General features: G+C 39.4%; 1 protein-coding gene across 3 annotated transcripts in view; it reads left to right on the top strand.

Moving 5' to 3' along the window:
- The window catches only part of PHF8 (PHD finger protein 8), a 79,902-nt gene that overhangs the window by 23,435 nt on the left and 43,033 nt on the right, over nucleotides 1-13,434 (top strand). For all 3 annotated transcript variants that reach the window (XM_006771324.2, XM_006771323.2, XM_015568856.1), the window contains exons 3-8: nucleotides 918-1,003; nucleotides 1,411-1,519; nucleotides 4,983-5,143; nucleotides 5,749-5,890; nucleotides 7,307-7,493; nucleotides 10,788-10,950. In XM_006771324.2, the coding sequence (XP_006771387.1) occupies nucleotides 918-1,003; nucleotides 1,411-1,519; nucleotides 4,983-5,143; nucleotides 5,749-5,890; nucleotides 7,307-7,493; nucleotides 10,788-10,950 (848 nt within the window). The remainder of the gene's footprint in view (nucleotides 1-917; nucleotides 1,004-1,410; nucleotides 1,520-4,982; nucleotides 5,144-5,748; nucleotides 5,891-7,306; nucleotides 7,494-10,787; nucleotides 10,951-13,434) is intronic.

Here is a 13,434-nt window from a genome sequence, read left to right as displayed (position 1 = left end):
TTGATGTGAGAGCAGAACATTGTTTGGCTGCTTCCTGCACACCCCATACTAGAGATTGGGGATCCAGGCCTGACCAGAATCAAACCACCAACCTTTTGGTGCATGGGATAACACCCAACCAACTGAGCTGAACTGGCCAGGGCCATTCTGAGTCTTAATGAAGTTTTACTGTCTTCATTTTTAACACTGTCATAATTGTTTTAGGCCAGTGTAGTCCACTAGAACTTTTTGCACTGATGAAAATGTTTGATAATCTGCCCAATATGGTAACCTCTAGCCACATGTGGCTATTTTTTTTCTAACCAGAAATTTATTTTTATTTTTTTAAAAATATATTTTATTGATTTTTTACGGAGGGGAAGGGAGAGGGATAGAGTTAGAAACATCGATGAGAGAGTTGATCAGCTGCCTCCTGCACACCTCCCACTGGGGATGTGCCCGCAACCAAGGCACATGCCCTTGACTGGAATCAAGCCTGGGACCTTTCAATCCGAAGGCTGACACTCTATCCACTGAGCCAAACCGGTTAGGGCAGAAATTGTTTTTTAATTGATTGGTTTCAGAGAGAAAGGAAGACGGAGAAAGAGAGAGAGAAAGAGAAACATCAATGATGAGGAGAATCATTGATCGGCTGACTCCTGGGATCCAAGCCCGCAACCTGGGCATGTGCCCTTGACCGGAATCAAACCTGGGACCTTTCAGTCCGAAGGCCAATGCTCTGTCCACTGAGCCAAACTGGCTAGGGCACATGTGGCTATTGATCACTTGAATTATAGCTAGTGTGATGGAGGAACTGCTTTTAAAATTTGAATTTGAATTAATTTAAATGTAAATAATCATGTGTACTGGACAGCACAGTTATAGGCCTTATAAAAAGTAAAATTTCCATAAACCCTGGCTGATTTTGTCTTTTCTAGTTGTGTTGGTGTTGAAGAGGAGAAGGCTGCTGACATTGACCTCTACCACTGCCCCAACTGTGAGGTCTTACATGGGCCTTCCATTAGTAAGTAGATCTTGGGATTTCCACGAGAACATGGGCCAGAGGAAAGACAAAGCAAAGGAAGCTTGGAAGGGTGATTGCCTTTGTGTGGGAGCTTCAGATTCATCTCCCTTGGGAAATAGCAGAGACTATATAGGCCCTGCAGGACAGCAGCTGCCCCACAGAGAGAGCAGAGTGCAGAGCTTCACCTCCCTCCCTCCCTCCCTCCCTCCCTCCCTCCCAGGGGATTTCTCAGAAGAAGCACCTATCCTCGCTAAGAAGTTTCCTGAGTTTGTGAGGGCCTTGTTGACTCCTGGTGCTCTAAGGAGTTATTAGATTGGAAGAGGAGCAGGGTCTGCCGAGGCCTTTGCTCTTGGAAACATAGCTCACAGCCATTCTGATTCATGGTCTTATGTCTTTTTCTGGCTTAGTGAAAAAACGCCGTGTGTCTTCAAAAGGGCATGATGCACACAAGGGGAAGCCGGTGAAAACTGGAAGCGCTACATTCATTCGAGAGCTCCGCAGTCGGACCTTTGACAGGTGAGTGCTTGTACCCCAAGGGCTGGTGAACTCTATGGCTCCGGGAAGCTGGGACCTTCTTCTTTCCAGCTTTCCCGCTGGGTGTCCCATTAGGTGCTTCCCCCACTTGGAGGTGTCTACAGGGCTCTGTGAGTTCCCTCTGGAGAGGGATCTTCTGTTTTAGTTCCTGAGAAACATTGCTAGAGTTTCATTTGATGTACACAGAGTACATTAAGGTCCACTTCTGGAAACTTTTGATAGATTGGGAGGCAGTTTTGCTCAAGTCAGGCGAGGATATTTACATGTACCCACAGATTGTGACAGCTAAGAGTCTTAAAGATCCAAAAGTTTAATTCTCATTGTAAAGATGAGGAATCTCTTTTAAAAAATAAAATATGAGAGATCATGTCTGTCTTTTGCAATCAAAACAAAGTTTCCTTTAAAAAAATTAAGATGGGCTTATTAAAAATAAATTACATCAGTTGTGCAAAAATAATGAGTTAAAAAAGTTAATGAATGAAGGTACTCTCTTTTGCTTAGTTTTTAATTCATTTGATCATTTTCAGCTTTCCTGTAACTAAAGTGTTGTTTAGAATTATAACTTTTTCTTTAACTTAATATTTTTTGTTTTGTTTATGTAAAGGCAGTGAGTCTCCTTTTTACTTCAGACCCCTCAGATCTCTTCTCCAAATTTAACCAATTTCTTGTGCATTCTTTCAGAAGTAGTTTTTTGCTTATACAAGAATGCGGTCCTGGCTGGTTGCTCAGTGGTTAGAGTTTCGGCCTGTGGATCAAGGGGGCTCAGATTTGATTTCCAGTCAAGGGCATGTACCTTAGTTGCAGGTTCAATCCCTGGCTCCAGTCAGGGTTTAGTCTGCAGGCTGATGCTCTATCCACTGAGCCAAACCGGTTAGGGCAGAAATTGTTTTTTAATTGATTGGTTTCAGAGAGAAAGGAAGACGCAAGGGCATGTACCTTAGTTGCAGGTTCAATCCCTGGCTCCAGTCAGGGTGTGTGTGCAGGAGGCAACCAGTTAATGTTTCTCTTATGTTGATGTTTCTCTCTCTCTCTTCTCCCTTCCTCACTCCCTCCCACTCTCTCTAAAAATCTATGGGGAAAAAAATCCTTGGGTGAGGATTGAATAAAACTGCATACTTAAAAAAAGACTGTATGTGTTTGTATTAATTATTCTTTTAAAAAATACAAATAGAAACACTCTATATTTTGCATCTTGCTTTTTTAAAAATTTACAGTCTTAACCATTTTAATTAGTTTTTTTTAAATATACTTTATTGATTTTTTACAGAGAGGAAGAGAGAGGGATAGAGAGTTAGAAACATCGATGAGAGAGAAACATTGATCAGCTGCTTCCTGCACACTCCCTACTGGGGAAGTGCCCGCAACCAAGGTACATGCCCTTGACCTGAACCAAACCTGGGACCTTTTAGTCTGCAGGCTGATGCTCTGTCCACTGAGCGAAACTGGTTAGGGCTGCATCTTGCTTTTTTAACCTAAAATTATATACCTTTAAAAATTCTTTTTATTGATTTTTAGAGAGAGGAAGGGAGAGTGGAAGAGGGAGAAACATCTATTAGTTGCCTCTCGAACACAAACTTACTGGAGATTAAACCCGCAACTTGGGTATGTGCCCTGACCAGGAATTAAACTCATAACCTTTGGTCCATGGAACGATTCTCCAACCAACTGAGCCACACCAGCCAGGCCTAAAATTATATATCTCGAAGATCAGTCCATATTAACACATGCACATGTATTTATTATTTTTCATGGATGTTTAGTGTTCCACTGTATGAATATATAATTTATTTAACCAATCCTCTATTGAACATTTAAATTGATTCTAGTACTTTGCTGTTAGAAAAAAACCTGCAGTAAATGTCTTTATACTCAAGTTTTTGCATATGTGGATAAGTTTATTTATAGATTTATTACCTAAAAGTGAAATTGCTAGGTCAAAGAGTATGTGCTTTAAAAATTTTTACAAATATTGCCAAATTATTTGCAAAGTGACTATATTTCACACCCCCACTAGACAATGTGTGAAAGTATTTAATTCCCTGTATACTGGCCAGCACTGTTTACTGTCAAACTTTTTTTTGCTTGCTTGCTTATTTATTTATTTATTTATTTATTTAATTTTTGTTGATTTCAGAGAGGAAAGGAGAGGGGGAGAGAGAGAGAGAAACATCAGTGATGAGAGAGAATCATTGATTGGCTGCCTCCTGCATGCCCCCTACTGGGCATTGAGCCTACAACCTAGGCATGTGCCCTTCACCGGAATTGAACCTGGGACCCTTCAGTCTGCAGGCTGACACTCTATTCACTGAGCGAAACCGGCTAGGACTTTTTTGCTTTTCTGATAAGATAAAAAATGAAATATTCCCACTTGATTTCTTTAATTATGAAGGAGACATATATTTTTGTATGTTTATAAATCGTCCTATTCCTTTCTGTTACTGCTTGCTTATGTTGTTTGACAATTTTTCTGTTGGGTTGCTGCCTATTTCTTACTGATTTATAATAGCTTTCCTTGAAGAAAATTTTAATTTTTATGTAATTAAATTTATTTTTACTATTTTTAGTAGGTGCTGTGCCTTGTCTCTCATGTTTTTTGTACTACTCCATGTATTTATTTTTTCCAATTTAATCTTTGAATTGTCTAGAGTTATGTAAACAGTGCGGTAGACATTGAACATAATATTTTTCCAGATGTTTGTCTCAACACAACTTACCAAATAGTCCCATCTTTTCTCCAGCATGATTTTTTTTTCTAATTTTTAAAAAATATATTTTATTGATTTTTTACAGAGAGGAAGGGAGAGAGATAGAGAGCCAGAACATCGATGAGAGAGAAACATTGATCAGCTGCCTCCTGCACATCCCCTTTGGGGGATATGTCCGCACCCCAGGTACATGCCCTTGACCGGAATCAAACCTGGGCCCTTTCAGTCCGCAGGCCGACGCTCTATCCACTGAGCCAAACCGTTTTCAGCCAGCATGATTTTTTTTTAAAAAAAAACCCCTCCTGTTTTCTAGTTACCTAAGTATGTGTGTTGAGTAAGTGATTGTAAAAATTGTTTTTGTTTTTTGTTAGTATTTTCTCTTTATCTGCCAATATTTTAAATGGGATACTACTGCTCTGAGTTAGAATAAATTAGCTGAACTTGTCAGCTATGTCTTTTCTTCGTGGGCAGGCTGTTGATTGATGTCTTCCTTTGACATCCAGAGAATAGCACGCTATTGACAGGATATCCTGGGTTAAGCTTTCCACCTCTGCCAGTGACCTGGCTTCTTACCTTGAATAGGTCCTTTCTTCCCTAGCACATGAAGTTTATGCCATTAGTTGCCAGCCTACCTTAGATCCCCTCAGCAAGATCCCACCCCATAAGTGAGTGGTAGCATCTAGTGAGGCCTTCAGTGGCAGGGCCTCTGGGGCTCAGAGTTTCTCTCCTATGGCCCACAGCTCAGATGAAGTGATTCTGAAACCCACTGGAAGTCAGCTGACTGTGGAATTTCTGGAAGAGAATAGCTTCAGTGTGCCCATCCTAGTCTTGAAGAAGGATGGATTGGGGATGACCCTACCCTCACCATCATTCACTGTGAGGGACGTGGAACACTATGTTGGTAAGCAACACAGACCATCTTAACTGTAATATTGTTCACTCTCATTAAGACCTGCGACCCCTCCAATCTATCTTTTGCATTTCCTTTCTAACCATCTCGGGAATCTCAGGTGAAGTGCTTGCTCAGAGTCATTATTTGGCAAAGCTAGAACCAAAATCCTGTCCTTCTCCTTCTCCTTTTTCCTAACAGATCACAAAACTCCAGGTGGAGCCCCATTTTTTTTAACCTGGGCAGTACCAGAAATTGTAATGGTCTTTCTGTCCTTGCTTGAGATGAGAAAGCTTTTGATTTTTTGCCCTCACATGCCAATTTTCTTCTGAGCATGCGTCTTGGGGGAGAGGAAAAGAAAAAGTGAGGAAGCAGGGCCCAGGCAGGAGGATTGTACTGTGAGAGGCAGTGTGTCAGGTATTTTTGTTGCCCTAGTAGTCCTGGATCTAGCACATAGGAGAGGGATTCCTACACTCACCTCTCAGATATGCACATACAAATACAATGTCTGAGGAGAGAGGTTTGAGTGCAGGCCATTCTAGGGACTGGTAAGAGGATGAGAGACACTTCCCCGGTCTCTGAGACCACTTGGTACAGAACCCATCTCTTTACTCCAGGCTCTGACAAAGAGATTGATGTGATTGATGTGGCGCGCCAGGCCGACTGCAAGATGAAGCTCGGTGATTTTGTGAAATATTACTACAGTGGGAAGAGGGAGAAAGTCCTCAATGTCATTAGTTTGGAATTCTCTGATACCAGGTAGGAGGGACAGGGGTGAGTAAAAAGCCTGACAAATGCCTGGAACTTATATACTGAGTATGTATTAGTGTTCCTTTCCTTTCCTCCTGGTGGTTACTTCCTTTGGGATGGGGAGCTGGTTTATACTTTTCTAAGTTTGATGCTCACATAACAACCAAATCGTATTTCTCCTTCACAGTTTCTAGCATTGGATAGATTATATAGTAGCTAATTTAATTAATTTTTATCTCCTTCAAGACCAGGATAGCTTTCTTAGACCTTCTGATATTTAGAGTGTGGCATGGTCACTTGTTTAACTCCCAGGATAGGTCCTCTGTCCCTGGAAATAGACTTACTAAAATTACCCCCAAATAGTTTCTCTAAGGATAAGGTTTCTTAGATTTAAAAAAGAAGAAAAAAAGCGCTTATGATCTTTAAATGATTTTGTCTGGACTCATATACTCAGTAAATATACGTAGTCTTCTCTGTGCTCAAAACCATGGGAGATCCCGAAAATCATAACATATCCTTTTGCACTTAGAAAGAGTACTCTCTGATTGTTTACTTCTTTAACCTTTAATTTTGACATAATTATAGATTCACAGGCAATTGTAAAAAAATGTACAGGGGGGTCCTGTGTATTTTGATCCAGTTTCCCTCAATGGCAACATCTTACAATAACTGTAGTACAATATTGAAACCCTTGCTATTGGTTTTAACATACAAAGTTAACCTGAAGGTGTTTAAAAAAAAACCCTACGTTTGTTTATACCTCACCTCATTTTGAAAGACTATTTCAAGCAGCTTACAGAGATGCAAAGGGAGGGGGAGAGAAAATTGGAATAAAAGGAAAATAAAGGTGGGGAGATAAGATACATCTGGTGGGTCATCTGCCCACAAAATACATGTTTGAATGTCTGTATAGTTGGTGGAGAAGGACTTTAGAGCTTTCACTGAATTCCCTGAAGTTCAGAACAAAGAAGGGAATGTAATAGTACAGGATTTGTGGTTTTCACATAGGATAAAAACAACCAGATGTTTGAGAGAAACACTTCTTTACCTGGAACTGAGCCCAGAGAGGTTTCTCTAATGGTTCCTCATAAAGAAGACACCATGAGATGGGGACAATACAATTAACTGTTATAAATTAAGGGCCAAGTGAGTGGTCTGGGGTGAGGGGGTATGAACATTTAGTAGAGACATGATTGCCTTTGATTGAAGAAGGCTGTGGAGCTGGGCCCTGGGACCCCTAGAGCTGAGTGGAATGAGGATACTGACCAGATTTACAGAAATAAGTGTCCTATGTACCGTTGGGGATTCTGTGGAGAGAACAACTTTGTCTTTATCTGACTCTCACTGGAACAGAGGGCATTTTATTCATACTTCAACTTCAGTTCCTAATCAGCTCACATCTGTTCTCCATCCCTTCCTTGCTAGGCTTTCTAACCTTGTGGAGACACCCAAGATTGTTCGGAAGCTCTCATGGGTGGAGAACTTGTGGCCCGAGGAGTGTATCTTTGAGAGGCCCAATGTGCAGAAATACTGCCTCATGAGCGTGCGGGATAGCTATACAGACTTCCACATTGACTTTGGCGGCACCTCGGTCTGGTACCATGTGCTCAAGGTAGGAATGTGTACGGCTTCTGTAGGCAGTCGGGCCTTGGACCACTCTTTTTTTCAGGTGGCAGCACAAAACAGGCTGCTGAGGCGTTCCTGCCTCCCACATTCTATTTGGGTGACATTTCCATGTAACTACTCTGCCAGGATTGGGTACTTAGTGACTATGCCATGTAAACTGTCTCTACTTCACAGTTGGTGCTTAACATTTTTTTCAATAATAGCAGATGCCTAAAATTTTTTCCAACTATTATCTTCTTAATTGAACCAATATATACTACCACTGTGTGCAAATGTCCTTATTTACTGCTGAAATTCCTGGTAACTTGCAAAACTTCCCTTCCTCCTAACTTTATTTAGGCATACTTTATCCTATCCTATATAATAAAGAGCTAATGTGCTAATTAGACTGAACAGCAGAACGACCGTCTGGATGAGCTTCTGGACAAAGCTGGGGCTGTGAGGGCCGGCCGGGGCTGCGAGGGCCTGCGAGGGCCGAGCCCCTTGCACAAATATCATGCATCAGGCCTCTAGTATACCATAAAATTAATGTTTTAAGTGTATAGTATGATGAGTTTTGACACTTGTATATACAAGTAGTTGTATAACTTCCACCACCATCAAGACAGAGCATATATGAGTTTTGTTTTAATGTCAGCCTTCCTATAGATAATTTTCCTTTTAATTGTTATAATTAGAATATCAATTGTTAATGACTACAAAGGATTTTTGAGGTCTAGAAAACACATTTCTTAAATAATTTTGATTGTTTTCCACCATTGTTCATACTATTTAGTTTTCTTTTCAGAAATGTCAAGGATAGAGCAGAAAACGGATATGGCTCTTGTTCAACTGATCACCAATCCTGAACTAATTGTTTCCGTTGTTTTCTCATGACGAAATTGTAGCATTTATTTATTTATTTTAAAATATATTTTCATTGATTTTAGAGAGGAAAGGAGAGACAGAGAGAGATAGAAATATCAATGGTGAGAGAGAATCATAGATTGTCTGCCTTCTCCCTCCCGTGCAGGATTGAGCCCGCAATCTGGGCATATGCCCTGACTAGGAATCGAACCGTGACCTCTTGGTTCATGGGCCGATGCTCAACCACAGAGCCACACTGGCTGGACTGGAGCATTTTTTTCTTTTGATTTTTATTGTTGAAAGTATTACATAGGTCCTCCTTTCCCCCCCATTAACCTCTTCCAGCCCTCTCCTGTCGGGATGGAGCATTTAAATGAAGAGCTATCATGCAAATGTTACATTTAACTTTTTAATTTTTATTTATTTTATTTTTTAATATATGTATTTTTTATTTCAGAGAAGAACGGAAAGGGAGAGATAGAAACATCAGTGATGAAAGAGTATCATTGATCGTCTGCCTCCTGCACACCCCCCATTAGGGATTGAGCCTGCAACCTGGGCATGTGCCCTGACCAGGAACCACACTGCAACCTCCTGGTTCATAGGTCGATGCTCAACCACTGAGCCATGCCAGCCAGGCAAACTTTTTATTTTTAAATAATTTTTTATTGAAAAAATACAAAAATAACAGGAAGAATTTCTGTGTCCTTTATTCAGATTCTCCAAAGGTTACCATTTTATTACATTTTTTCTTTCTTTAAAGCAAACATAATAAAATGATTTTATATATAGATTTTTTTCTGAAACATTTGAGAGTAGTTGCAGACATGGTGTCCTTTTATCTCATAATAATTCAGTGTATATTTCTTTTTTTAAAATATAATTTATTGATTTTTTACAGAGAGGGGATAGGGAAGATTGTCTGCCTTCTCCCTCCCGTGCAGGATTGAGCCCGCAATCTGGGCATATGCCCTGACTAGGAATCGAACCGTGACCTCTTGGTTCATGGGCCGATGCTCAACCACAGAGCCACACTGGCTGGACTGGAGCATTTTTTTCTTTTGATTTTTATTGTTGAAAGTATTACATAGGTCCTCCTTTCCCCCCCATTAACCTCTTCCAGCCCTCTCCTGTCGGGATGGAGCATTTAAATGAAGAGCTATCATGCAAATGTTACATTTAACTTTTTAATTTTTATTTATTTTATTTTTTAATATATGTATTTTTTATTTCAGAGAAGAACGGAAAGGGAGAGATAGAAACATCAGTGATGAAAGAGTATCATTGATCGTCTGCCTCCTGCACACCCCCCATTAGGGATTGAGCCTGCAACCTGGGCATGTGCCCTGACCAGGAACCACACTGCAACCTCCTGGTTCATAGGTCGATGCTCAACCACTGAGCCATGCCAGCCAGGCAAACTTTTTATTTTTAAATAATTTTTTTTTCAGTATCTTAAAGGAAGAATTTAGGAGAGAGAAACATCGATCAGCTGCCTCCTGCATATCTGGGATGTGCCCGCAACCAAGGTACATGCCCTTGACTGGAATCGAACCTGGGACCCTTCAGTCCACAGGCCGACGCTCTATACACTGAGCCAAACTGGTTAGGGCCAGTGTGTATTTCTTAAACACAAGGGCAATATATTATAGTTATCAAAATCAGGGAATTAATACTGATATAATACTATTATTTAATCTACAGATCTGATTCAAATTTCTCTAATTGTATAATAGATAATTTTTAAAGATAATTTCTACTGTTGCTTTTCTTCATTGAAATTTATCATGAAATACTGGTTAAAGTAATAAAGCTGTGGGTTGGGATATTTTTGTGCTAGTGGGTTTTTGTGTCTTTTCTGCCAAATTATGTATCTGGTGATTATCCAGGCAAAATATAATTAGGAAATAAAATGTTCTTTTAGCAGATAATCACCTAACATAAAATCTTTCAGAAGTCCTTAGGCGATTACTGAACTTTTAAACTTTTATTAGCTTTGATTGTAGGTGTGAGAAGGAATACTCTCTGTAAATGGCATTTAAAGGCAAATTCAATTTCTTCTCATTGGTAATGTGGCCTTAAATTCTCCTAGGGTTAGTAATATTGATCTTTTTATCCATAGAGGCCATTTTTCATTTGGCATTGCATGAAAAGTAGGAGCCTTTGATGTACATTTGTGCTAAGTTGAACAATTTTGTTTGAAATACCCGTTTAAAATTATTTTTGTCAATATCATAGAAGCTTAAAAGTGAAAAAGTACCTTTTGAAGTTTTCCAAATTCAAATAAAATGATCTTTGGATGGGTTTGGAAAAGAATTCTGGCATACTGTGTGGTCTTAGAGCATGGGAGAGAGAATATCCTTTTGGAGAACCCCTTGAGGACTTTTCTGGAAACCCTTGATGTTTTTGGCATTTCAACCTCTTTTTGTTTCAGGGTGAGAAGATCTTCTACTTGATCCGCCCAACAAATGCCAACCTGACTCTCTTTGAGTGCTGGAGCAGCTCCTCTAACCAGGATGAGATGTTCTTTGGGGACCAGGTGGAAAAGTGCTACAAGTGTTCTGTGAAGCAAGGACAGACACTTTTCATTCCCACAGGTCTTTTCTGGGCCCCACTGGGAGCATTTGAGGAGGGCAGGGAGAGGAGAGCTTGTGGCATCAGAGCCAGTCCCTTGCTATAATATGTTTATGTGATTATGTGGGATATCCTTTCATATCAGCTGAAGGCTCAGAACTGGACATCAAGAAAATTCACATGGTGGCCAGTGAGCAGCATAGCCACTTGGGAAGGCTAATGGTGGGGAGGCCCAGGAGGAGGTTGATAGACTTCTTTGCACTGGGCTATGACTCTAATGATGGTGACTGGGAGGCAGGCATTGCAGGCTATAAATCAGAATGATGTGGGGGGAAGGTGGGGCTTTTCTCCTAAACAACACATGCCTAAGCTTCACCCCTAGAATTACGAATTTGTAGGTCTTGAGTGGAATCTGAGTGTGTGTATTTTGAAAAAGTCCTCCCAGTTGTCTCAATTTGGGAAAAGTTGACATCTTTACTATGTTGAGTCTCCCATTAACACAGTAAGTCTCTCCATTTAGATTTTCTTGATTTCTTAATCTCAGAATTAGTGTTAAATTTCCTAAAAACATTTGGTAGAATTCTCAAGTCCAATTTCATGTACCTAGGGATTTCTTTTGGGGGAAGTTTTCAATGGGCATTCAATTTTCTTGAACTTTATTAGGGTATTCAAATTATTTCATAATGGATGAGTTGTGATAGCTTGTACTTCTAAGGAGAATTGGTCCATTTTTTTCTAAGTTGTGAAATTTGTGTGTGTAGAGTTGTTCATAGTATTTCCTTATCCATTTGATGTCTTCCAGTTCTCTAGTGAAACCCTGTTTCATTCCTGATATTAGTTATTTGTGCCTTCTCTTTTCTTCTGTGTGAATATTGATGGAAGTTTATCAATTTTATTGAACTTTAAAAAACACTAATTTCATTGATTTTTCTGTTTTCATTTTCACTGATTTCTGCTTTTATCTTTGTTTTTCTTCCTTCTGCTTGCTTTGGGTTTTTTGCTTTCCCTTTTCCAGTCTTGAGACAAGAGCTTAGGTAATCAATTTCAGACTTTCTCTGTTTTATATCTCTATATTAATTTATTTCAGAGAGGAAGGGAGAGGGAGAGATAGAAACATCAATGGTGAGAGAGAATCATTGATCAGCTGCCTCCTGCACGCCCCCTACTGGGAATTGAGCCAGCAACCCTGGCATGTGCCCTGACCGGAAATCAAACCGTGACCTCCTGGTTCATAGGTCAACGCTCAACCACTCAACCACGCTGGCTGAGCTGTATCATGTTTATTGATTTGTGGATATTATACCAACCTCACATCCTACTGGATCATGGTGTGCAATCTTATTTTATGTATTGCTGGATCCGGTTTACTAATATTTTGTTGAGGATTTTAGCATCTATGTTCATAAGGGATATTGGCCTATAATTTTCTTTCTCTGTAGTGTCTTTATCTGGTTTTGGCATTAGGATAATGCTGGTCTAGTAAAATGAGCTTGGGAGTCCCCCCTCCTCTTGAATTTTTTGGAATAGTTTGAGAAGGATAGGTTTTAGTTCTCTGAATGTTTGGGAAATTCACCTGTGAAGCCATTCAGTCCAGGACTTCTGTTTGTTGGGAGTTTTTTTTTTTTATTACTGCTTCAATTTCACTAATTGTCATCTGTCTATTCAGGTTCTCTGATTCTTTCTGATTCAGTTTTGGAAGAGTGTATGTTTTTAGGAATTTATGCATTTCTTCCAGATTGTCCAATTTGTTGGCATATAGTTTTTCATAATATTTTGTTACAATCCTTTTTATTTCATGTCAGTTGTTACTTCTCTTTCATTTCTGATTTTATTTATTTGGTTCCTCTCTCTTTTTTTCTTGATGAGTCAGGTTAAAGGTTTGTCAATTGTGTTTATGTTTTCTAAGAACCAGCTCTTGGTTACATTGATCTTTTGTAATGTTGTTTTTTATGACCGTTAATTTTATTTCTGCTCTGATCTTTATTATTTTCTCCCTTACTCACATTGGGCTTTATTTATTGTACTTTTTCAAGTTCCTTTAAGTGTAAAGTTAAATTGTTTATTTGAGATTTTTGTTTGTTGAGATAGGCCTGTAATGCTATGAATTTCTTCTTAGGACTGCTTTCACAGTGTCCCATATGTTTTGGGTGGTTGTGTTCTCATTTTCATTTACTTCAGGATATCTTTTGATTCTTCTTGATCTCATTGTTACCTTATTCATTGTTTAGTAACATGTTATTTAGCCTTTATGTCTTTGTGTGTGCTTTTCCATTTTTTTCTTGCGATTGATTTCTAGTTTCATACCATTATGATCAGAGAAGATGCTTGATATGATTTCAGTTTTCTTAAATTTATTGAGATTTGTTTTGCATCCTAACATGTGGTCTGTCCTAGAAAATGTTCGGTGTACACTTTGAAAATAATGTATATCCTGCTTCTTTGGGGTGAAATGCTCTGAAGATGTCAGTTAAATCCATCTGATCTAGTGTGCCATTTAAGGTCCTCAT

The sequence above is a fragment of the Myotis davidii genome, unplaced genomic scaffold (assembly GCF_000327345.1).
Source record: "Myotis davidii unplaced genomic scaffold, ASM32734v1 scaffold2663, whole genome shotgun sequence".
Taxonomy (NCBI): Eukaryota; Metazoa; Chordata; class Mammalia; order Chiroptera; family Vespertilionidae; genus Myotis; species Myotis davidii.
This window is presented reverse-complemented; position numbering and strand designations above follow the sequence as displayed.